This window comes from Panthera tigris, chromosome A1 (genome assembly GCF_018350195.1).
Source record: "Panthera tigris isolate Pti1 chromosome A1, P.tigris_Pti1_mat1.1, whole genome shotgun sequence".
In the NCBI taxonomy this organism is placed as follows: Eukaryota; Metazoa; Chordata; class Mammalia; order Carnivora; family Felidae; genus Panthera; species Panthera tigris.
This window is the reverse complement of record NC_056660.1, coordinates 81,692,220-81,715,020: the sequence shown is the minus strand read 5'-3', so window position 1 is coordinate 81,715,020 and position 22,801 is coordinate 81,692,220. Positions and strand designations below refer to the sequence as shown.

At 52.3% G+C, this 22,801-nt stretch overlaps 1 protein-coding gene across 1 annotated transcript in view; it reads left to right on the top strand.

Moving 5' to 3' along the window:
- The first annotated feature begins 22,672 nt into the window (after positions 1-22,672).
- Positions 22,673-22,801, top strand: part of GAS6 (growth arrest specific 6) — a 33,082-nt gene continuing 32,953 nt past the window's right edge. The window contains exon 1 of the mRNA XM_042980742.1: positions 22,673-22,779. Coding sequence (XP_042836676.1) covers positions 22,701-22,779 — 79 coding nt within the window. The 5' untranslated portion in view covers positions 22,673-22,700. The remainder of the gene's footprint in view (positions 22,780-22,801) is intronic.

Sequence of the window (22,801 nt, the reverse complement as noted above, 5' to 3'; positions counted from 1 at the left end):
TTATTATTATATTTCTTATAGTGATCTGTGCTCAGCAATTAGTTCAGATGAGAGTTCAGATGATAACATTTTTTTAGCAAGAAAGTACTTTTCATTTAAGGTGTGTATATTGTTTTTCAGACATAATGCTATTACACATCTAATAGACTACAGTGTGGTGGAAACACAACTTTCATGTGTGCTGGGAAGCCAAAAAGCTCATTTGACTCACTTTATGGAGCCATTTGCTTTAGTGGGAAGCAGGATCCAGAACTTCAGTATCTCCAAGGTGCCCCTGTCCTTAGGTACAACCTAGCAAAACACATAGATGTATAACATCTGCTTGAGGGAAACCACAAACTACAACTTGCTCCCTAGATTCAATGCAATCCCATCAAAATCCCAGCAGGTGTTTTGTGATTCTGAAGTTTGTACGAAGGGACAGAAGACCCAGAGTAGTCAACACAAATACTAAAGAAGAAGAACAGAGTTGGAGAACAGACGCGGTCCGACTTCAAGGCTTGTGCCGAAGCAACATCACTCAGACAGCATAGTATCAGCGGGAGAACAGGTGAATGCATCTGTGGAACAGGACAGAAGGCCCAGAAACAGGCAACTGAATTTTGCCTGTGTCTCCTTTGTGTCACAAAGGAGAAAGGACAGTCTCTTCGACAGATGCAGCTGGCTGTCCATGTGCAAAAAATAATAAATAAATAGACTCAGACCCTGATCCTAACATAGGGAATTAAAGGCTCTGTTCTGATAAGGACACTGAAAAGGAGAAGACAAGCCACAGTCACAGAGGAAGTACTTACAAGCACACATCTGACAAAGGACTGGGATCCAAAGAATATAAAGAACTCTTCAAACTCAACAATAAAAATACAAACAAACCCAAATAAGAAGCAAAAGACCCTAACAGACACTCACCCCATAAGGCACTGGCAGCTGAGCACATGAGAAGCATTCCAGGGATGTCACACAGACACGACCAGGAGACCCCGCCGGGCACCCACGAGGACCCCACCCTGCACCTGTGAGGACCCTGCCGCACACACAGCACCCTGAGGAGCCCTGTCCTGTGTCGCTGGGAGTGCGGAACTGTGCGGCCGCCTTGCCAGACTGTCCAGAGGCTTCTCTCAAAGCCAAACATGCTCTTAGCACCCGGTCCAGCAGTCACACTCCTTGGCATTGACCCAAAGGAGTTGGAAACGTGTCCACACAAAAGTGTGCAGGGATGTTTACAGCAACTCTATATCCTGGAAGCGACCAGGACGCCCTTTGGTGGGTGAACAGGTGAGCCAGGCTCCCCGGGAGACAAAATCCTGGGGTTGGTGAGGAAGACGGGTGTCCCATAAACCGACCACCTGGCCTCCTGGTCTCAGGCTCTGGCCTCTGGACCTCATTGTCTGGTGTCCTGTTCTGACTGAGACAGTGGGCCACAGGCTTTTCCAAAGTGACATATCCAAAAGGCTCTCTGGTCCTCTCTTCCCAGACCACCACCTGGGCCACATCTCACCAAGACCGCCAGAGCCCCCGCTCGAGCCCCGACTCCCACCTGTTGGAGTACCTTCTGGAAACGCAGCTGGACTGACCTGGGCCCCAACTGCTGCCCGCCCTCCTGTCTCCTAGGGAGCACCTTCCTGGCTGCCCCTTCCCCGAGGAGTCTCTCTGTCCACCCGTGGGAAAGTGGGAAGGAAGGCCATCTCCAGCCATGATGAGCGGATTCCAACCTTCCTTATCCATCAGACCCACCTTTCAGTTGTATTTTTATGTTCATTTGTATCATTTCTTGGTTACAATTTCCCCCATTAGAAAAAAGGTCAAGCCGGCGAGAAAGGCTGTTTCTCACTTAACTTTTGCCCTTATCTCCGGCATCCTCCTTGGCTCCTGGAAGGTAACATGAACCTGACAATTGGTGAATAGACGAACGAACAAGAGATTCCCGAGGGAGTAGAGACTGAGGGCCAGGGTCCTGGGGGCAGGGAGGTGGGAGGGTCTCAGGAGCCCAAGCGCGTCCTCCACTGCAGGGGGGCAGTTCGTGCTGACTCCAGTCCCGGGTCCAGAGATGAGGCCTGCTGGCCACACTCACACCTGACAACACCAGCTCTCTGAGAACCTCGGGAGAGCCAAGGGCAGCCCTACCCATGACCCTGGGCCCCCAAATGCTGCCGCCCACCCCACCCCATCCCAGAGGCACAGCAGATTCTCCCTCAGAACCTCGGAACCGAAGCAAGGCCACTTCCGGTTGGCGCAGCCCTGAGCGGACAGACCACGGACAGCAGAAGGGAGTTTGTGTTCTCAGGTAAAATCGTCAGTTTTGTTACCTTGGCCCCTCTGTGTGTGAGTTTTCACAGTTTACCTGAACTCTGGTTTGAAGAGGGGGTGTGATGTGGAGAACGGGAATATGTGTGGTGGTTTCTGTGTGGCTCGTGTGGTGGGCAGACTTGCGCCCCTAAGACACCCACACTGAATGCCCAGAACCTTGTTACCTGCAGGTAAGACTGAGTTGAGGGTTTTAAGGTGGCAGGTGATCCAGGTTATTATCTGGGTGGGTCCTTGTGAGGGGAGGTGGGAGCCAGGAGGGCTCAGAGAGAGGCTGGGAAGAGCTGCTGGTCTGGAATCAAGGAAGGGGCTGTGGGCAGAGGGCACAGGTGCCTCCGGGCTGGAAAAGCAGAGAACGTGGTCTCCCCAGGGCCCCCAGAAGGAAGCATCCCCATGATTCCATTCTTTTCAACTCTGGCCTCCAGAACTGTGAGATAATAAATGTGTTGGCTTAAGGCCCCCCAGAAGCCAATTCTTTCATTCATGAGTACTCGCTAGATGCCGGCTCTGTAAAAGCCAACACTGGAGACATGAGTCACACAGGTGAGGAGCTACGCCTGGCGCGTGGGTCACTGGACGACCTTCTGTGGGGGCAAGATCCTGGGTCATGGATGCAGCTCCCGGGCAGCCACCAGGCTGCGGGATGCACGGGGGACTCATGGAGGCACCAGATGGGACTGAGGCGCACAAGGGTGGGGGCAGGTGCCAATGGCCAGAGGCAGGAACGTACAGACTTTGGAAGAACCTTCCATGCAGCATGGCCCCGTGGGAGCATTGCCACACCTGGCGGTCTGAGAAAGCAGGGCTCTCAAGATGCCAGTGAGGGTTCCGGCCCACCTCCCAGACTCTACCCCTGCACTCCGCACTGGGCTAGGGCACTGCGGTCCTGCTCCTCTGCACCCAAACCCTTGTGGGGGCGGAGCGCACCCCCCTTTCCCTGTGGTGCTTCCTCTCTCTGTGAAATGCCGCCTCACATGCAAGGTGGCACATCTGTGGGCAGGCTGAGCACCCTTCCCTCGGGTCCTCTGGGAGCAGGGAGGAGGTAGTCACAGACAGCGGCCTGGGGACTGGCCAGTGGGACTTCTCCCCGGGCCCACACCCAGATGTGGAGACAGCCTGCCCCTGCCTTGGGAGCTGTGCCTAGAGGGCTTGGTACCCTCCAGGGCCCTGCCAGTCTCTCCTGCATCCAGCGCTCACCCTTGAGTACTCTTGTGTTGTACCCTTGAACCTGTCTGTGTGGATGAGGCTGAGAGCCCACAGTGGGGCACGGGAGACCCTCAGGGAACATCCACAGCAGGGGTGCATGAGAAGGGCAGGCCCTGACCGCCAAGGGCCACACCCAGGTTGTGGGTTTTGGAGGCTTTGCAAAGAGAGGCTAGAGCACAGCTGCCTCTGTGGCCAACCCTCCCCCACTTTTTCCAGCCTCTGCCCCTGTTCCCTCTATTTTGAGGCAAGTGTGTTGAGTTGTAAAATGACACCTGCAGGTGAGAAGAAACCACGGTAGGGCAGTGGGGAGGGAAGTTTCTCTGTTCTGCTCTTGGAGTGAAAATTTTGAGAAATGTTACTAAGGCAGAAGGAAGAACCTTGTCCCCTTGTTTGGTGACCCTGCCCATCCCGTTTCTGCCATCAAAATCCCAGCCCGGGAAAATTACCAAACCTCTCGAGCTGCCCGTAAAAACAACACCATGAAGTACAGACGTGGAGGGAGACTGGGCCGTCGAGGAAAGGAGAGCTGCGTGCTGGCTGCCCACAAGGGCACACCGCCCACTGGCCACGGGTGCAGCAATTCGAGCCTCTACAATGGGCAGAAACACATCAAATATGTGAAATCCAGGACTTTGTAACAACACTAAAAATAACAACAAAACTCACCTTTGCAGATGCCAAAACACTAACTTGCTTTTTTGAAAGCTGGTAGATGATGATTGGGAAGAAAGAAGCATTTCACTCCCTTTCGCAGACAGATGGGGGGTGCCCAGGGGTGGCCAAGCGGCTGGGGTCGGGGGGAGGGCATCTCTCCTTTTACGACTAATAATGATAAAAGGAGAGTAAAATCGGAATGCCTTCACTTGACACTGAAATAATGGGCCTGGCGTGGGCGGCACAGAGAGGTGGGCAGACCAGGTCTTCTTGGGAGCAGAGACCAGCCTGACTCGATCCCACCAGGGCCAGCCAGAGGGGCCCTGACCAGGCTGTCCCCGCACATGGTAGCAACACCTCGTGCAGGCTGGCAAAACCCAGCGCAGGAAGCCGTGGGATGAAGGACAAATAAATCACAAAGAAAGGGAAGGGAGGGAGACGGAAAGATTAAAGAGGAGGCGGAGGCCCTCACTGGAAGACACAGCTACTTACAAGCGTCACCAGCAGCAGGGCAAGCGTGAGCACTGACGTCTGCGGGCCTCAAGGGGTCCATTTTTTTAGGTGCAAACATGGAATTGTGCTGAGCCCTTAGCTTTTATAAATACTTTCTGATATATTAGGGATAAAACAATATCATGTATGGGACTGGCTTAAACTAGCCCGGTGAGGGAGTGGGTGGGGTGCCGACAAAACTGGCCACTGCGGGCTGGCATCATGGCGAGGGCTCACGGGCGACGGGGCTCATGACACCAGCCTCTCCGCTTCGTGTCTGCCTCAGCGTTTCCATCATGAACCTCGCAGACATGTAGACAGCAGACCGCTCTGTGAACTAATTTTCCCAACGGCTACCGCCCGAGTCAAGAGGGCAGGCGTGAGCAGCGTGTTGGGGGCACGTCCTTCGTCGCCGAGAACAAGGAGGTCATCTAAGGGGCTCCACCCACAGTCCTTGGAGGAACATGCACTTCTCACAGATCTCCCCCACTTGTGTCTGTGTGACCTTTGCTCCATCGTCCTCCTTGGGCCTGGACGCCACCGACTCCGCAGCCGCTCCTCGCCATTCCCTGGGGGTGTCCCGGAGGGAACAAATGGAGGACACTGGCACTTCAAACAACCTTGGGGGAGAGGCTGGACACAAACACAGGCCCCATAAAAGATACAGATTCCCGTGCTCGCCTGGCTCCCGGTGCCCTCTCGGGAGGAGGCTTCCCAATCCAAACCCAAACCCGCGTCCCCACACCCCCCCCCCCGAGAGAAGAGAGGGTCCTCTGCCACAGACCCCAAGGAAAGACCCCACTAAATCTAAGCCTGGCGCCCATGCTGTTTACCAACGCCCCGCCTTGTTCACCAGAGGAAGCGATTTGTTATCGTAAGACGAGCGGCCTGCTGGTCAGGTCAGATAAGCCAGGTTGGACAGAAGCGTTTCCTTCCCTGGCATTCCACGCTTCACTCGGGGGTTCCAGGCGGCTGCGCCTAGAAGCCTTGCCTGGAACTGTGGACAAGGCAGACTGCCCTTTCCTTATTCTCCTGCTGCATTTTACCCGTCCCTCAGCAACAGACATGGGAAGCCTCAGCCAGAGACTTGGTCAGGGTGTGGCCCTGATTTTGTGGCCCCGGGGCACGTGGACATGACCTCACAAAACCCTACAGCAGCTTCCCTGGCAAGGCCCTCGGATTGTGGGGTCAGGGAGGGGCTGGGGCTGAGACTGAGGCCCCCGGGGCACCGGGGAGCCCCAGGGGAGCCACAAAAGGGCTGCAGTTGCCTGGGGCATGGCCAGGCACCACCTGGGCTATTGACGTGGTGAGGCTGGGAGCCTGTGGGAGACGCCTGGGGGCTGCCCAGGGGTCACGTCCATGGCACATCCTGATGCACCTTGCTCTCAAAGATGCCTGAGATAGAGTCCCACCTCCCTCACCACATGAATGGGTTCAGGGCCAAATCCAGTGGCTGTCAGAAACAAGGAAGTCTCCCTGTCACTAAGGGGCAGACCTGGCACCGGAGTGACAGCCTCAGGACAGCTCAGGCACCCAGAGTGGCCCCCGCCCCCAGGATGAGAGGACGAAAATGGGCAATTCCCCCACCCCAGACCTGCTCTGATGACTGAGTCCCAGGGCTGAGCATCTAGAGGGGAGAAAGGATGGCAGAAACTGCCCCAAAGCCTGCACCCACAGCCCGTGTCATCAGCCCAAGGCTTAGCGCCGTCTGCTAAGTTTCACGTGACAAATAAATGCAGATAGCAGTTTTCCAGGGACTCTTTAAAAATCGATTCCTTATGTAGCACCAAGAAAACATCCGTTGTCCTTAGCAGACAATATCATTATCACAATGACTATGATGGCCATGACCTTTCACTGCAGGGGTTCTATTGGATGGTGACACTCCCCCAAGCCTCCCCCAGGGGCCCCAGCACCTGGCCAGGCCATGCTGGGACCTGAGACAAAAGGAAAAATATGCACCCTGTATAGATGCTTTTATATACATTTTTAACATTTCTTCTGCAACATTGAAGTGTTTGAGAAAGATAATGAAAAACTTTTTAAAAAAGGTATATTAAAACTCACATTATTTTCAGTTTAAATATTTTATTTACACCAAAAATAAAATTTATTATAATTTAACTTTATTGGATTTAACGGAATGGAAATAAAGTCATCAGTAATATTTTCAAAATGGGCTCCTGGAAAAAAAATTAACCATTGACTGAAAAAAGACATGAAGACGTGTGTGGAGGGTGTACCTGTGGAAAGACAAGAAAATATAGTAAAGCAGTTTTCACAACAGCCAGAAAGTGGAAACAACCCAAATGTCCATCAGCTAGTGAACAGACCAACTGTGGTCTGTCCACACAGCAGAGTATTATTCAGCCATGAGAAGGAGCACACCTCCGATGCAGTCTACAGCCTGGCTGCGGGACCTGGGACACACCAGCTAAGTGCAAGAAGCTGCCCAACAGACACACAGTGTGTGACACTGTTATATGAAAGGTCCAAGACAGGCAAGTCTGCAGACAGGATGCAGACCCGTGGCTGCCAGGGGCAGGGGACAGGGAGTGGCTGGTCCTGATGGAATGTTCTAGAGCTAGGTAGAGGTGCATTGCAAATTCACTAAATCCCGCTGAGTTGTTCACAATGAAATGGTTGATTCTATGTGACTTCCACCTGAATGAATTGTTTTTTAAAGATGTGTCACACACACAAAGAGGGAATCAAGTTAGTATCAGCTGGATGGTGGGCTGGATGTCGGGACCCTCCAGGAGCAGAACATGTTCCCAGTGGTGGAGACGCCTCTCTGTGCACAAGGTGGAGGCGCCCCCCCACTCCACCACGGCCGCAAGAAGGACTGGATTCCAGTTCTGTTCACCCACTTCATGACCGACATCAGGGCTCGCCATGAAATAGGCACCAAAGCCCCCGACGGTGCAGCAGACGGTGGTGTCACAAAGGCCACCTCGGCTGATCCCCGGACCCTCACAACTTTCCTCGATCAAGAGACGTTGTTTCCTGGACCTGCACAGAGAAAAGCATCGAGCGGTTCTCAACACTAGATGAACACAGCAGTCGCAGGCTAGACAGTGTCTTCAGCCCCAGCTGCGTAAACTGGAGACAACTCATGAGCATGGACGCACTCCTACCTCACAGGGACACACAGGAGGGCGGCCGTCGAGTTTCCTCCCACGTTTCAAAGGTGCCTGGAATAAAGCAGTGTCCAGGCGCCTGTCTGCACAAAGCAAAGTGTCCTTGCAAGATCCCTCTGTGTCTCCACAGCTCTCGACCTACAAGCAGTCGGCAGGCCATCAGCCTCCCAGGGGCCCCGCTGCGGCCGCAGGAGGAGGAAGGTGGCAACTGTCTCTTTGGCTGCAGCCTCCCCAACCTCGCACGAGTTGGCCACACACTTGGTTGTGGGTATAACTTCCACAAGCACTTGTTTTGTGATGTTGCTGGCCATCATTAGCTCATTCTTGCCACCAGGATGTGCGGGTCTCCATGCACTTGGGGCCAACGACATGTGCTTCCCTGAGTCCCGCTCAGCCGTCTTCTCTGTGCCCTTGGGCGGCTCCGACCAGCCATGACTTTACCTGTTGCAACAGACACCAGTAAAAGAAGATCCTCTTTGATGTGACGGATAAATCACGTGTATCCCAAACCCTGAGCCCTGGAAGCGGGGAAGCCTTCAGCTCTCGGGGGGCAGGGTGGGGGGCTCTGCGTCAGGGACGAGAGGCTCTGCTCTGCCTTTGAAGGAAATGGGAGGCACTGGCCTCTAGTGTAGAGACGCTTCCACTTTGAAGCCCGAGACTGGAACAGTAGCCTCCAAGCAGGGAAACAGGCCCCGGGCACACTGCTTTTTCCTCTGGGCTACACAGGCCGCAGGGTGTGTGGACTGGGCCGTGGGGGGTGGGGGCATGAGAGCTCGAGACCTCGCCCGTGGCCCACATCTGCTAGTGCATCTAGGGGACGGCCCGTTGGAGGTCTGAGTGTCCAGGTACCGAACACAAGTGAACTCCAGCAGCACCGTCGTCTGTGTCGGGCCACAGTAGCTGATTCTAAATTCTCAGAACTGGACCGAATCTTTCTATGGCAACTGGAGTTTGCTTCACGGGCCTCACAGTCCAAGGGGCTATTCTTGCTGCCAGACAGAAATGTCAACAATATCCCCTTATTTTCTATGTAGCTTCAATCAGGAATTGTCCAGCATGGTCCCCAGGCGTCTCCACGCTCACGTTCATGAGGTCACTAAGCGACATGTGCAAATCCCTCATGAAGGAACCCGGCCAGTAAACAGCGTCTAGTTACCTGCCGTCGCTGATCCAGCCACCAGCACAGGACACGGGCGGCGGGGGGGGGGGGGGGGGGGGTCAGCAGAAGGGTCCCCACAATGCTTTCTGACATGTGCCGCAGGGGCCAATTGGGGGACAGGGTGCCGCTGTCTGTGGCAAGAACAACACCCCAGATGTGGAGATAAGGCCAGAGAGTGGGGGCATGTCCCTCCCTGTCACACCGGGGTGCCCTTTCCTGAGCCCCCCAGGCCTGGTTCACCAGCTGAGCAAAGTGCCTTGTCTCACTTTGCTATTTAACATGAATTACAGATTCAGACTCCCAAGTTCCGTGTCGGCTCATAGATCTTTCCCTGTGAAGCGGCAAGTAATTTCTGCCCACAAGAAAAAATAACTTCAAATATGTACTTATGTGTACATTTAACACTACATATGTAATAAATACATGTTGAACCGATAATATTAATAAATATATGGATATTTAAAACATTTAATTAGTGTCATTAACAGTTAATGATAAATAAATGGAATTAGCTAATATGAGATAAATTAGTAAATAATTAAGTATTGTTCATATTAAATAAATATTAATGGGGGTGTTATTGTAAATAATTATCTAATAACCATTAATAATTGAAATAAAGCTTTATTATTTAAACATTAATGTAACTATATTAAAATATCAGTTAGTAAATACGTACTGAATATATTTAATGGCCTTGAAGGCCATCAGCCAGTTTCCCGTTTGGCCTGGCACCCTTGCCCCAACTTTCTTCAAGGCCTGTGAGCACCCACTTCCCTAAAATACTCTTCCAACAGCCATATCAAGTTTCTGGTCCCTCTTTAATGAGTTAATAAATTTTTTTCATTCTGTATTTGTGTGACAGTCAGTTTTGGACACTTTAAAAACTACACTCTGTCCTACCCCTGAGACAGCACAGCAAGCAGGGCCCGAGGGCAGCTCAGAGCAGGAGCGTCCAGAGATGGTACAGTCTGGGCCCCACCAGCCTTGGGGACACACGGACGCTCCCGGCTCTGCGTCCTGCCGACCTGCGGGAAGGCACAGGGGGGTGCAGGGCACAGATAAATTGTGGTTGCAGATGTGATGTGCTGACTGGAGCTAGTGACTGGGGGGGGGCCCTAATGACACCCTAATGACACCCCAGGATGGTGTCCTTGAAGAAGGGAGGAGACACCAAGAGAGAGAGTGAGGTTTCCTGCCTATAAGCCAAGGACTCCAGCACAACTGAGGTCACTGCTGACCCTCCGAGTCGGCCTGCTCGTCACCATGTGGTGGTTTGGAGCCAGCGTCAAAGACGCTGCGGGGGCAGGGCTGCAAGTGCAGGCCCGGTTTCATCCTGCCGGGTGCCCGCACCCCTTCCCACCACCGGCCACCTACTGGGTTCCCCTCCCTCGCCAAACAAGAGGCTTTTGAGAGTTTCTTTCAGGGACTCCGTAAGTCTCGGGTGATCATGGGTTTACCGGGTAAACCGTGACTGACAGCTGCATGGCCCTGGTGCCCCCAGGGTACCCGCAGGTGCCCTCTCCGCAGGCCCCTCTCCCAGAGAGCCTGGAGCCCTCATGCTGAGCTGAGGCTCAGAACTAACATCAGCCCTTTGGGCAGAGAAATCTGAACCACCTTCTCATTCCTTTTGTGAAAATAAATGAACCGCGTCCGTCTTCAGAGGCAGCTCACGGAGGAAGGTGCTTATCGGCATCATTTTCTAGATGAATTCACTAAGTGACTTTCAAAGATCCTGATGGCTGTTACACACAAGAGACGGGGACAATTAGAAGAGTTGTCCAGTAATTCTCCCCAACAAGGAAAACAACCCTAGTTACCTGTGCAATGAGGCCTTTTAACCTGAGACGTCTAACATGTCACACATACCCCAGGCAGTATGGGCACACAGCTTCCCTCCTGGGCCCAGAGGAGGACAGCCCAGGGGACATTCCAGGGAGCCCACTCCATCCTCTCTGCCGCACCCTTCCCGCTTCTGGAGCAGTTCTTCTGCATGCACTAGCCCCCTCTGGGGCCAGCTGATGCTTGTAAGCCACACTGTGGTATTGTAGTAACGGTAACATGCTCATCACACAAATGTAGCAGGTGCAGAAAACGCAGTGTGTCCCAGGCCAGCCAGTGGCCTGCGAGCAGGCCCGAGGACTGGGTCTCTGCACACGGGTGGGCTCTTACCGTGGTCCCCTCTGTGTGTGTGTCCATCCTGTCCTTCCCTCCTACAGCTTTGTCCCAGGCCCTGCATTCAGAGGCCACTATGCTGGAAAAACCTGCTCAGGGCTTCCCGCCAGGAGGGCCCCTCTCAGGTCTGTGAACCCAGATGCGCCTGCAAGTGCCCTGCTCTGGTTCATCTTGGGGAAACTTCACAACCCTGCGCCCCTCAGGCCTCAGTGTCCAGCACTTGCCACAGGCCGCCCCACCCACCAGATGTTCTGCCTCCTCCCTGAGGGTAAATTCCCATGTTTTGCATGTGGGCCGGGGAACTCTGTCCTGGGCGGCTTGGGGCTGGAAGGATTGTCCCGTCCAAACCAAAGCAGTCCCCATGGTGTCTCTGTTCCCAAAGTGCTCGATGGGTCCCACACATCACCAGAGAAGGTCCCAGTGCCCTAGCTGGGAGCACGACGCCTCTACCTTCCCTCCCTGCTGCTTCTCCCAGTTCATCCACAGACGCACACATGACACTCTCTCTGGAACAGTCTGTGCCAGGGCGGAGGGGGGGTTCAGCACCCCTGGCTCTGTCCCCAGTCATAGCAACGCGGAAATGACTTCCACACACGTTCCAGCCCCTGGGGTCACCTCTGGGCATCTCCATGAGGACTCTGCCAGCACACACGCCCTTCCTTCTGCCCTCTCCCCACCTCACCCCCCGACCCCCAGGGCCCTGGAAGAAAAGCACACATGAAATGGGAAGGGGGACCAGAGGACGAAAGCCAGGTGTGGATGGAGGGCAGGGGCAGGAGGGGCCCACCCGGAAGGAAGAGGCTTGCAGGGTGTGAGCAGTGGGTTCAGCAAGATGCCTGAGGTGGGGCAATTCCAGCTCCTCAATGTTGACCGTTTCACAATGCGTGTGTGTGCGTGAGTGTGTGCATGAGTGTGCATGTGTGCCTGTGTGCACGTGAGTGTGTGCATACCTGTATATGCCTGTGTGAGTGTGTGCGTGTGTGCATGTGTGTATGTGTGTGCACTTGTGTGTATGTGTGTCTTGCGTGCATGTGTGTTTGTGCATGTGTGCGTGTGCACACGTGTGCCTGTGTGTGAGAGTGCACACATGTGCATTTGTGTATGTGTGCCCGTGCTTGTGTGTGCATCTGTGTGTATGTGGGTGTCTGTGTGTGCACACGTGTTTGTGCGTGTGTGCGCATGTGTGCCTGTGTGCGTGTGCGTGCCTGTGCGAGTGTGCACGTGTGTGTATGTGTGCGCGCTCGTATGTCTATGTGCACACGTGTGTGCTTGTGCATGTGTGTGCACACGTGTGCCTGTGTGAGCGTGTTGCATGTGTGCCTGTGTGTGCTTGTGTGCGCGCGTGCTCATGTACATTTGTGTATGTGTGCACGCACTTGTGTGTGCATCTGTGTGTCTGTGTGTGTACACATGTGTATTTGTGCATGTGTACGTGTGTGTATGTGTGTGCACGCTTGTGTGTGCATCTGTATGTGTATGCACATGTGTGTGCGTGTGTACATGTCTGTGCACGCTCACGTGTGTGTGCACACATGTCCCACGCTTTGTGTGCGTGTGTGTGTCTAGACGTGTGTGCCTGCGTGTGTGTACGTGTGTGTTTGTGTGTGCACGAACACTCACATTCTTGTTTGTCCAGTCTGGGAGGCCCAGGTCACAGGGCGTGCACCCTAACACTGACAGCTGAGCCACCCCGTGGGCGGATGGGAGCCCGTGAGGGCACAGAGCATGTCCCCAGGGCCGTGGATGCGGGTTAGCAGTGACTAGACTCTCCTGTGGGGCATCCCCAGGTCACGTTGTCCAAGAGCCACTGTGGCAGAGCGTCTGGTCTTCAGAGCACCACCTAAAAGGCCTCTTGCACTGTCCCCACACCCGGAATGATGGCTCTCTGGTTCTGTCTACACCTGGAAGGAGCCCTCTCCTGCTGTCTACACCCAGAATGACGGCTCTCGCACTGTCTACACCCAGAAAGAGCCCTCTTGGCGCTGTCCCCACACCCAGAATGACAGCATTTTGCATCTCATGGGGACCGAAGCCATCCTCTGCCCAGCACCTCAGCCCAGGAGGACTCCAGCAGGGGCGCATGGAGTCCACCCCCAGACACAGTGTCCGCGTTCTGGAAGAAGGCAGAGAGGATTGGTCTTCCCGTCCTGATGTTTCACGGCCCTGGGGAGTGTCCCTGCTCTCAGCATGGCCCTGGTGGCTGCTGGCTAGGGAGAAGGCAGGCAGGTGCGTGGCCACATTGTGCGCCCCACCTCTGGGGCGGGGAACCCTCATACGGCCACACGGGGTCCTCCTGGCCTCGAGAGCTCCCAGCTGCTTCAGCCAGCCAGTGGGCCCTAGCGGGCCCAGGTGGGAGGGACACAGCCATGCCGTGCAGGGGAAATGTCCCCTCCGCTGTGGAGGCCAGAGAGGCAACGGCAGGAGCCTGATGCTGAGGGTGTCACACAAAGGTGGGGCAAGAGAGAAGCTTACTGAGACACATGAAGGGAAAGTAGGAAAGACCCGGAGCAGATGACTGTGCTACTTAATGCAGAGACGGTGGAAGGACCACGTGGCACCGATGTCCCCGCCCACAGCTCCGTCACCTCCAAGTGGCGAGAGGGAGTCCAACCCAGGGCTGCTGACAGCAGGGTCCGAGCTGCACATTATGTTTCTTTTTTTTTTTTTAATTTTTGTTAATGTTTATTTTTGAGAGAGAGAGACAGCATGAGCAGGGGAGGAGCAGAGAGAGAGGGAGACAGAATCCGAAACAGGCTCCAGGCTCTGAGCTGTCAGCACAGAGCCTGACGTGGGGCTCGAACCCACAAACCACAAGATCATGACCTGAGCCGAAGCCGGACACTCAACCGACTGAGCCACCCAGGTGCCCCTGCACATTATGTTTCCAAAAGGGTTTCCTTCAGAGCCAGAGACCGAGGCTCCCTCTGGAAACCTGGTGTTGCACTACCTTCACCATTGTTCGCCTTTACTGTCACAGTAACCAAATCCCGAAAGCTACCACTGCTAATGAGCGGGCCCAGCAGGCCACTGTGGTGACAGTGGTGAGACCAGTGGTCGTGGACACAGCTGGTGGGGCCGCTGTGCCCAGGCCCTCGGCCGAGAGCTCCGTCTGCACTCACTGTTTCTGTTCTCACGACAGCACACGGTGAAGAGAAGCTGGCAGCCACGCGGGCCCCCTCCCCGCCTCCCTGCGTCCTACCGCCATCTCCCGGGGCTGTCCCCACTCTGCCTCGGACGCCGGCCCCTCTGGGAGCCTCCCTGCAGCCACACTGATGAAGGACCCAAACAGAAGGAAGCCTCTGGCTGCTATTTGTGGTGACTTTCTTTCCACCCAAATCCATTTGAAGTGTGCTCAGTTCCTTAGCGAATAAGTTATCTGAGCCACTAAATGGAAAGGAGAACATCTTCTAGTAGGCTTTGCAAAATGTCTCTTTGACACGTAGTCGTGTGGGGCAATGGATGGGAATCGGAAGCCGGCAGCAGGCCGAGGAAGCGTGCATCAACGGTCCTCCCACGGGACGGTCACTGCCGTGAAGCGCAGAGCAAACCCCACGAAGTAACGGCAGTGTTTCCCGTCGTGAAAACATACGTCTGAGCCAACTCTCAGACTTCCCCAGCAAATGTTTTATCGGCCGGAGAGGAAAATGTTTTCTGAAATAGTTACAGTTCCAGATGCCCTAAAAGGTAACGTTCCATATTATGTACACTTATCTACACCTCCAACACGAAAAACTTTTCTTCTAGAAAAGGGGCATCTGTTGCATTTTGTCCGCCTGGCGCTTTGCCTTTTTGGAGCCCTGCCCTGCCCTGAAGGGCTCAGAGTCCCTCGGCATGTTCCCCTCTGGAGCTGTGCACACACATGGTCAGGAGCAGGGCTGAGCCCCCCTGCCGAGCCCCTGGTGTGAGGATGTCACCTGCACTGGCAGCGTTCTGTCCCAGCCGCTCACACAGGAAGCGTTTACAGCATGCAGGAGAGCGAAAGGCCCAGTCATGGTGTGGCCAGACCCTGAGGCCAGCACAGGTCTGAACCGACCAGTGACTGAAACCAGGACGTTCCTGTTTGCAGGGCGTCTGTATGTGCAGGACCAGCCCTGACGAACACGGCACTGAAATGCACAAGTCTCTGGGCAGTCCCTGGGCAATGACATTACAGGGCTGGTGCTCTGTCCCAAATGCAGGTGCATCGGGCTACCTCAGTCATGCTTGCTTTCAGGGCCTCCCCGGGCCCACAAGTCACGGAGGAGATCCCACCTGGCTATCCTGGGCATGACACCCCCCTGTCTGTCCAGCTGCACCCACACCCTTCCCAGGTGGTCCTCAGCTCCGAGGCTCCCCCGTCAACACCACTTATACAGCAGTTCTCCTGAGCTGGGCCCACTTGCCTGGACCGCAGTCGCCCCTGTAGCAGCAGACAGCTCACAGAGAGTGTTGTTCCTCTCTCCCCTCCTAAGGCCAGGAGGGAGTCTGGAGTGGCAGCGGCAGGGCTGGAGCAGGGCCAGGGCACACAGGCAGGCCGTCAGTTAGGACCTGCCGAGGGGCTCCCACCCACCATCTCACTTCCCTGTCACACTAGGCACCAAGAGTCAGTAAGTCTATGCTGCTTGCAGATGAGGAAAAATTTCTTAAAAGTAATCTCTGCACCCAACATGGGGCTTGAGCCCACAACCCTGAGATCGAGTCACACGCTCTCCAGACCGAGCCAGCCGGGTGTGCCACAGAGAAGGAAATTTGTGGTGGAGAAAAGTGGCCGAAAATCGCTCTAAGTGGAGGAGGTAAATGTATCTGTCCAGCTCAAGGTCCCTCTTCCCACCTCCCCGTCTGTCTTCACTGCAAACTCAAGAAGACCAGGGCCTTGGACTCAGGTGAGTGTAACTCCTTTCAGATGAAGGAGGAGTTAACCTGGCTAGGGTAGGCACCCTTGACCGGAAGCAGACACTGTTCTACGTAAAGATCCCTACAGCATTCCACAAAACCATTTATATGGGGGCATTTGGCACAACACCCCTTGTAAGTCACAGGCTGCAAAGGTGCTCCCCTAGGGGGCCAAGCGGGGGAAGTAACCATCTCGGTAGCCCCCCGCTGAGGGGGTCTAGGATCTGGGACTTTTGATTTTAAAACTGGGAACATCCTTGCAAAGCTAGGGTGGAGCCCAGCGGACTTACCCATGGAAGGACTTTCACCTTAATGAGGTCCCACCACCTTCATTCACGACAGTAAGTAGTGTTCTTCAAATTTTCTGAGCACAACCCACAGTAATAAACGTATTTTACATCACAACCCAGACCACATTCACAAAAATAGATATTGGAGAAATAAGGAACTCACAGCCAATAAAACTCTGATATATTCCTCTGTTCTAACCCACATCATTAAAAACCACTGGTTAACAAAACACTAACTTTTGCAAAATTAAAAACCCGACTAAACCAGTGGGTTGCAAAACATGCTCTTAAAAAAAAAACAAAACCAAAAACCTTCATTAAAGTGTGACTGGGGGTTTCTGCTTCTGGACAAGAGACAGCAGCAGAGACCAGATTTACCTCCCCACCTAGAACAACTGAGCAAGCAGACATATATATAAAATAACAGTTTTCAACACACTGGACATTAGGCAACAAAGGAGTGAACCCCGGGGGACAGGAAATAAGTGAGGTGACCCTAGGATTGCCAAGGTCACTGCCTAGAGGGAGAGACGAGGTTGCCATATGTGGAGGACACACGCAGAGCCAACTGCCCAAGTAGGAGAGGGCGATGCAGAGAAAGAACTTCAGAGACCTGCAGAGACCCCCTCCGGTCAGCTGATCATCACAAGGAGACAAAGGGAAAGACGAAGCTATGATGTTCGATAGGTTAGGTATATTAAATGCACTTTTAACTTACCATACTCTCGATTTATGCTGGGTTTATCAGGATGTAACTGCATCACAAGTCAAGGAATGTTTGTATTAAAAAGACATAAGACCTCGTCAATGACCTCAGCTTCTATCCTGAGAAACTAGATGAAGAAGAGAAAATGAAATGCAGTGTAAACAGAAGAAATAAAATTATAAAAATTAGATGGATAATGATAAAATAGAAAACAAAACAAAAAAAAATAGAGAAATATCATTAAACCAAAAGCTGGTTCCTTGAAATAGAAACACTTGTTGAATCTCTAGCCAGAAGGATTCAGACAAAAAGAGAGAAGACACAAATTATCAATACTGAGAATGAGAGGTGTCATCACTACAGACCTACAAATATAAAGGAATATTATGAATAACTTCCTGCCAATATGTTCAATACCTTAGATGAAAAGGCAAATGTCCTCAAAGACACAGAGTGTGAAAGTTTACTCACAAAGAAACAACCGGAACGACCTTATTTATATCTGTGAAAGAAACTGAATTTATAGGTGAGAACCTTCCCACAAAGACAATCCCAGGTGTGTATGGCATCACGGACAGCATTTGTCAGCCATTTAAGGGAAAAATAACACAAATTCCATACCAACTCTTCCATTAAACTGAGTAGGAGGAAGCACTTAACAACTCATTCGATGAGACCAGCATATCTTGGGTGCCAAACCAGATAAAGGCAATTCAAGACGGGCACCCGGGTGGCTCAGTAGGTTAAGCGTCCAACTTCGGCTCAGGTCATGATCTCAAGGTTCATGGGTTCAAGTCCTGTGTCGAGCTCTATGCTGACAGCTTAGAGCCTGAAGCCGGCTTCACGTTCTGTGTCTCCCTCTCTGCCCCTCCCCTGCTCATGCTCTGTCTCTGTCGCTCTCAAAAATAAATAAATGTTAAAAAAAATTAAAAAAAAAAAAGACAATACAAGAAAAGAAAATACCCTCATTAACATGGTTGCAAAGATTCTTTTTTAATTTTTCTAAACGTTTATTTATTTTTGAGACAATGAGGAGCATGAAGTGGGGAAGGGGCAGAGAGAGAGGGAGACACAGAATCTGAAGCAGGCTCCAGGCTCTGAGCGGTCAGCACAGAGCCCAACTCAGGGCTTGAACTCGTGAACCATGAGATTATGACCTGAGCCAAAGTCGGACACCCAACCGACTGAGCCACCCAGGGGCCCCATGGTTGCAAAGATTCTTAACAAAATACTACATCATCAGGTGAGGTTCTTCCCACATTTGAAAATCAATCAAGGTAATTACATATTAATGAATGGAAAAAGGAAAAAAAAATGATTCTCTCAACAGATGCAGAAAAAGCATTTGACAGAATCCAACATCCATTTCTAATGAAAAGAACTCACAGAAAATTGAAACTAGAACGATAAAAAGCATCTATGAAAGCCCTGTAGCTACCATTATACTTAATGGTGAAAGACTGAGTTGTTTCCACGTGGGATCAGGACTAACACAGGGATCCACTGTCACCATTTCCAGCCAACATTGTTGTGGAGGTCGCTAGACAGTCAATAAGTCAAGGAAAGAAGCAAAAAGTGCACAGCTCTGAAAGGAGATTTGCTGTATTTACAGACAACATGACCATCTATGTAAAAAATTCTACCGAATCTATTAAAAAAAATTGAAACTAGTAGTTAAGCACAGTTGTAGAATAAAAGATAAATGTACAAAAAACCACATATTTAAATACTCAGAAATTGAAATTAAAAAGATTTACAATAAAACAAAGAAATGTAAAATATGTGGGAATGAATTCAAAGTGGGTCATAGTTCTAAATGTAAAATGTAAATCTATAAAACTTCTGAAAGAAAATATCGTGACCTCGGAGTAGGCAAATATAATTCCAAAGCAGAATTCATTAAAAGATAAATAAGAAATTGTACTTCAAAATTAAGAGGAAAAAGAGCAGTGTTTCATTGTTTAAAATAATGAAAAACCAAGTCACAGACTGGACTAAATATTTGCAAATCACAGTCTGATACAGGTCTTGTGTCCGGAAGATTTAAAGAACTCTTAAAACTCAACAAATAATTCAATAATTGGGAAAGTACAGAGCCCAAGTAAAAGGAAAAAAAGATGATAAAATTAAAACAGACATTTCACCAAAAAATATATTTGGATGGCAACGAGCACATTAAAATCTGCTCAGCATCGTAGTCCTAGAAAAACGCAAATTCAAGTCACAAGGAAATACCACCAAACACCTACCAGAATGGCTAAAATTAAGAAGACTAGGGCACCTGGGTGGCTCAGTCGGTTGAGCACCCCACTTGATTTTGGCTCTGGTCATGGTCTCAGGGTCGTGAGATGGAGCCCTGTGTCCAGCTCTGCATTGACAGCTCAAAGCCTGCTTCTCTTTCTCTCCCTTTCTCTCTGATCCTCCCCTACTCATGCCCATGTGCACATGCACGTTCTCTCTCTCTCTCTCTCTCTCTCTCTCTCTCTCTCTCTCTCTCTCTCAAAAAAAAAAGACTAACCTTAGCAAGTGTGGGTGGGATATGCAACAACTTGAAACTTTCATATACTGTTGGTGGAAACATAAAATGGAAATTCACTTTGAAAAAGTTTGTTTCTTAAAAAGTCAAATACCTACCATACAGTCCAGTGTTATTTCCTACATATTTCCTCAAGAGAAGCAAAAGCTTATGTGCGTACAGTAACTTATACATGAATGCTCATAGTCCCTTTGTTGGTAATAACCAGTAACTGGAAACAAGCCAATGTCCATCAACAGGTGAATGCTAAAAAGACTGTGGCATATCCACATGACAGAATACTGGTGAGCAAAAAAAGAAGAAGAAGGATGAGGAGGAGTAGGAGGAGGAGGAGGAGGAGGAGGAGGAGAAAAAGGAATAAAAAAAGAATAAACTATGTGCAACAATGTAAGTGAATCTGAAAGTGAATTTGCCTAGTGAAAGAAGCCAGACAAAAAAGCACATTCTGTAGGATTCCTTTTATGCAACATTCCAAAAAGAGCAAACTAGTCTATAGTGACAAAGTGGGCCAGTGATTTTGCCTGGGATGGAGTGAGGGTGGGGCAGGGACACTCAGGAGGGAGGGATTACCAAAGGGCATGAGGAAGTGTTTTCAAAGTATGGGTATGCTCTAGAGGAATGTGGTGGTGGGTTTACAGGTATGTACGTTCATCATAGATACCACAAAACTTATTATGTAGCTTATTATATTTCCATTATGCCTCAATAAACCTGCTTTAAAAACAAAGAAAACCCAATATGACTGGTTTGGTCAGCGCCCACCACACTGCCTTTTAAGACAACACAGCAAGTACTCAACTCACATTTATCGATTTATTGAGCAGATTCATAAATGAACAGCCTCAGCACCTTGAAATCATCACCCACAGAAGTGATGGTGGAAGGAAATGCAGAATTATTCTCTCCCCACCAACACCTTGTTTCTGACACCCGCACTTTGACCCTAACCCCCACACTTTCATCCCACTTGGTCTTGGCAAGACGAGCCCCTGACCACAGCCTGGCTGACAGTCCATACGAGGTGTCCACGGCACTAGGTCTAACCTGCCCCTTGTAAAAATGAGCTACTTCATCGTGGTTACTTCGAGGTGTATAACACAGTGCCTGACGACTCTCCCCAATTTCAGAACGCATTATCCAAATTGTTGCTTATCCATTTTCTTTCTCTGCCTTAAAGCAAAGTTTCTGCATTGGTCTTGGGGTTAGCTTGGGTCAGACACCCTCCCTCGCTCCCTATATTTGCTTCCTGTATTCTACAGTTATTCAGGTGAGCAAGTGTGTGTGAATGCATTTTATTAAAGCAAGTCTCTTCATAATGGGTGCTGTTGGGGTTATTGTGATACCAAGTCAGCAGAAAGGATAAACGGGGAAAAGCAGCGAGGGGCTTGAGGTCCAGGCTGACAGGTCAGGGGGCCTGAAAGCCTCCTTCTAGTTGGGATCATGCTAACGCCTGGTCACCTGAAGCACTGAGCCCATACTCAGCACGGACCCTCCCAGAGGGACATGAAGAGGCCATGACACTCACTCTTACTGGGATCCAACTCTGAGAGTCCCACGAACTCTATAAACTCTCTTGGCCAAACACAAATAGGAAAGAAGAAAGCCACTGCAAACAATGTGTAGGAGTTTGCATACTTCCTGAAATACATCCACGGGCCACCTGGTTCAGAATCCTAGGAAATAAGAGACGCACGATTAATTAATTAAGGATCTGTGTAAATACACACTGAAGAATTTACTGCCCCACCCAGGTTCTTGAAACAGGTTCTCCTTAAGAACAACAAGCAGGAAAATTAATGTAGTAAATGCTCTTTCCAAGCCCAAGGCATCCAGGCTGCTTTCATCCGTTGCTGGCTGAGGTGGGAGAGCAGCTCAACTGCAGATCACAGGTGCAGAGGACTTACCTATTAAATTGTGCATTCCCTTTGAAGAGCTTTCTCACCAGTGTTCATTCCCCCGACTTTAACGTGTTAATGCTCATTAACCCCACCTTCAAACCACGACCTCAGGGAATCGACCAGCATCAACGCTTCATTCTCCCACTACAGCAGGCCAGGGGAATCTGAGGTCAGGACTCGGGCCTAGAGCCTGCCGCACGACGACCACAGTGACCCACCATGCGGGGTGGGGGTTGGGGGGGCTGTGTCCAGGCCCCTGCCAGCCTTGCTGCTGCTTCAGTCCCCCCGGGGGAGCCCTCCGCTTCGTTTTGGTTTTGTTTGTTTGTGTGTTTTTGGCCCCTGAATTTGCGAAATACTCCGGAGACAGAGACAGAAAGTCTTGGTCTCCCAGAAGAAGCACAATGTTGCTTTCAGCCTGAGTATTTACTGGGAAACCTCAATGTCATTCATCATTATGGAAGACAGAGGTTACAAAAGGAAATAATCTCCTCTCACTCCCTGGACCTCGCTGGGATTTGGTCTGGCCTCAGTTTATCCTTTCTTCGGGGGTTTTAAGTCTTGAGAAAATGTGCTCGGGAATGGGGAATCCAAAAAGGGTGCGGTAGATTTGGGGTGCGGGTGGCGGTGGTGGGGCGGGACGAGGGTTCAGTGTGGTGAGCGGTCAGGCGGCACCTGGTCACCTGGCACCTGGCTGTTTGCTGCTTCCTTTTACCCGCGACCGGGTCAGGCTCGGTCATCGACTTGAATCTCCTTCTCCTGGACGCACCCGCCGCTCTAAGTGGCCACGTCGTCCGGGTGGGGTGACGGGTCTCCCCGGGGTCTTTGATCTCTGCGGGGCTGGGGTGGGGGGAGGGGGGGGTGCTGGGAGCCGGCGTGGGTTGGGTGGGCGGGTGCTGGGAGCTGGCTGGGAGGGGTGGGGTGGGGTGGGGGTGCTGGAAGGCGCGGGGGGTGGTGCTGGGAGCCGGCGGGGGGCGGGGGGGGGGTGGGTGCTGGGAACACACGCGCCCCGCCCCCGCGCGGCCCCGAGCCGGGTCCTGCCCGCGCGCCCCGCCCCGGCCCCGGCCGCGAGCGCCGAGGTGCCGCCGCCGCCGCCGCCGCCGCCGCCGCCGGGATGTGACCTTCACAGCCGCCTGCACGGGATGAGCGGAGCCACCGCCCCGCGGCGCCCGCGGCTCGCCACGGCCTCCCGGGCGCTCTGAGAGCGCGCGCTCCCGGCCCGGTCGCCGTCCCCGGCCCTCGCCCCGCGCTCGCCCCGGCCCGGCCCCGCCATGCCGCCGCCGCCCGCGCTCGCCGCCGCCCTGGGCACCGCGCTGCTTGTGCTCCTGCTGGCCTCCGAGTCCGCGCACAGTGAGTACCGGGCCGGACCCCC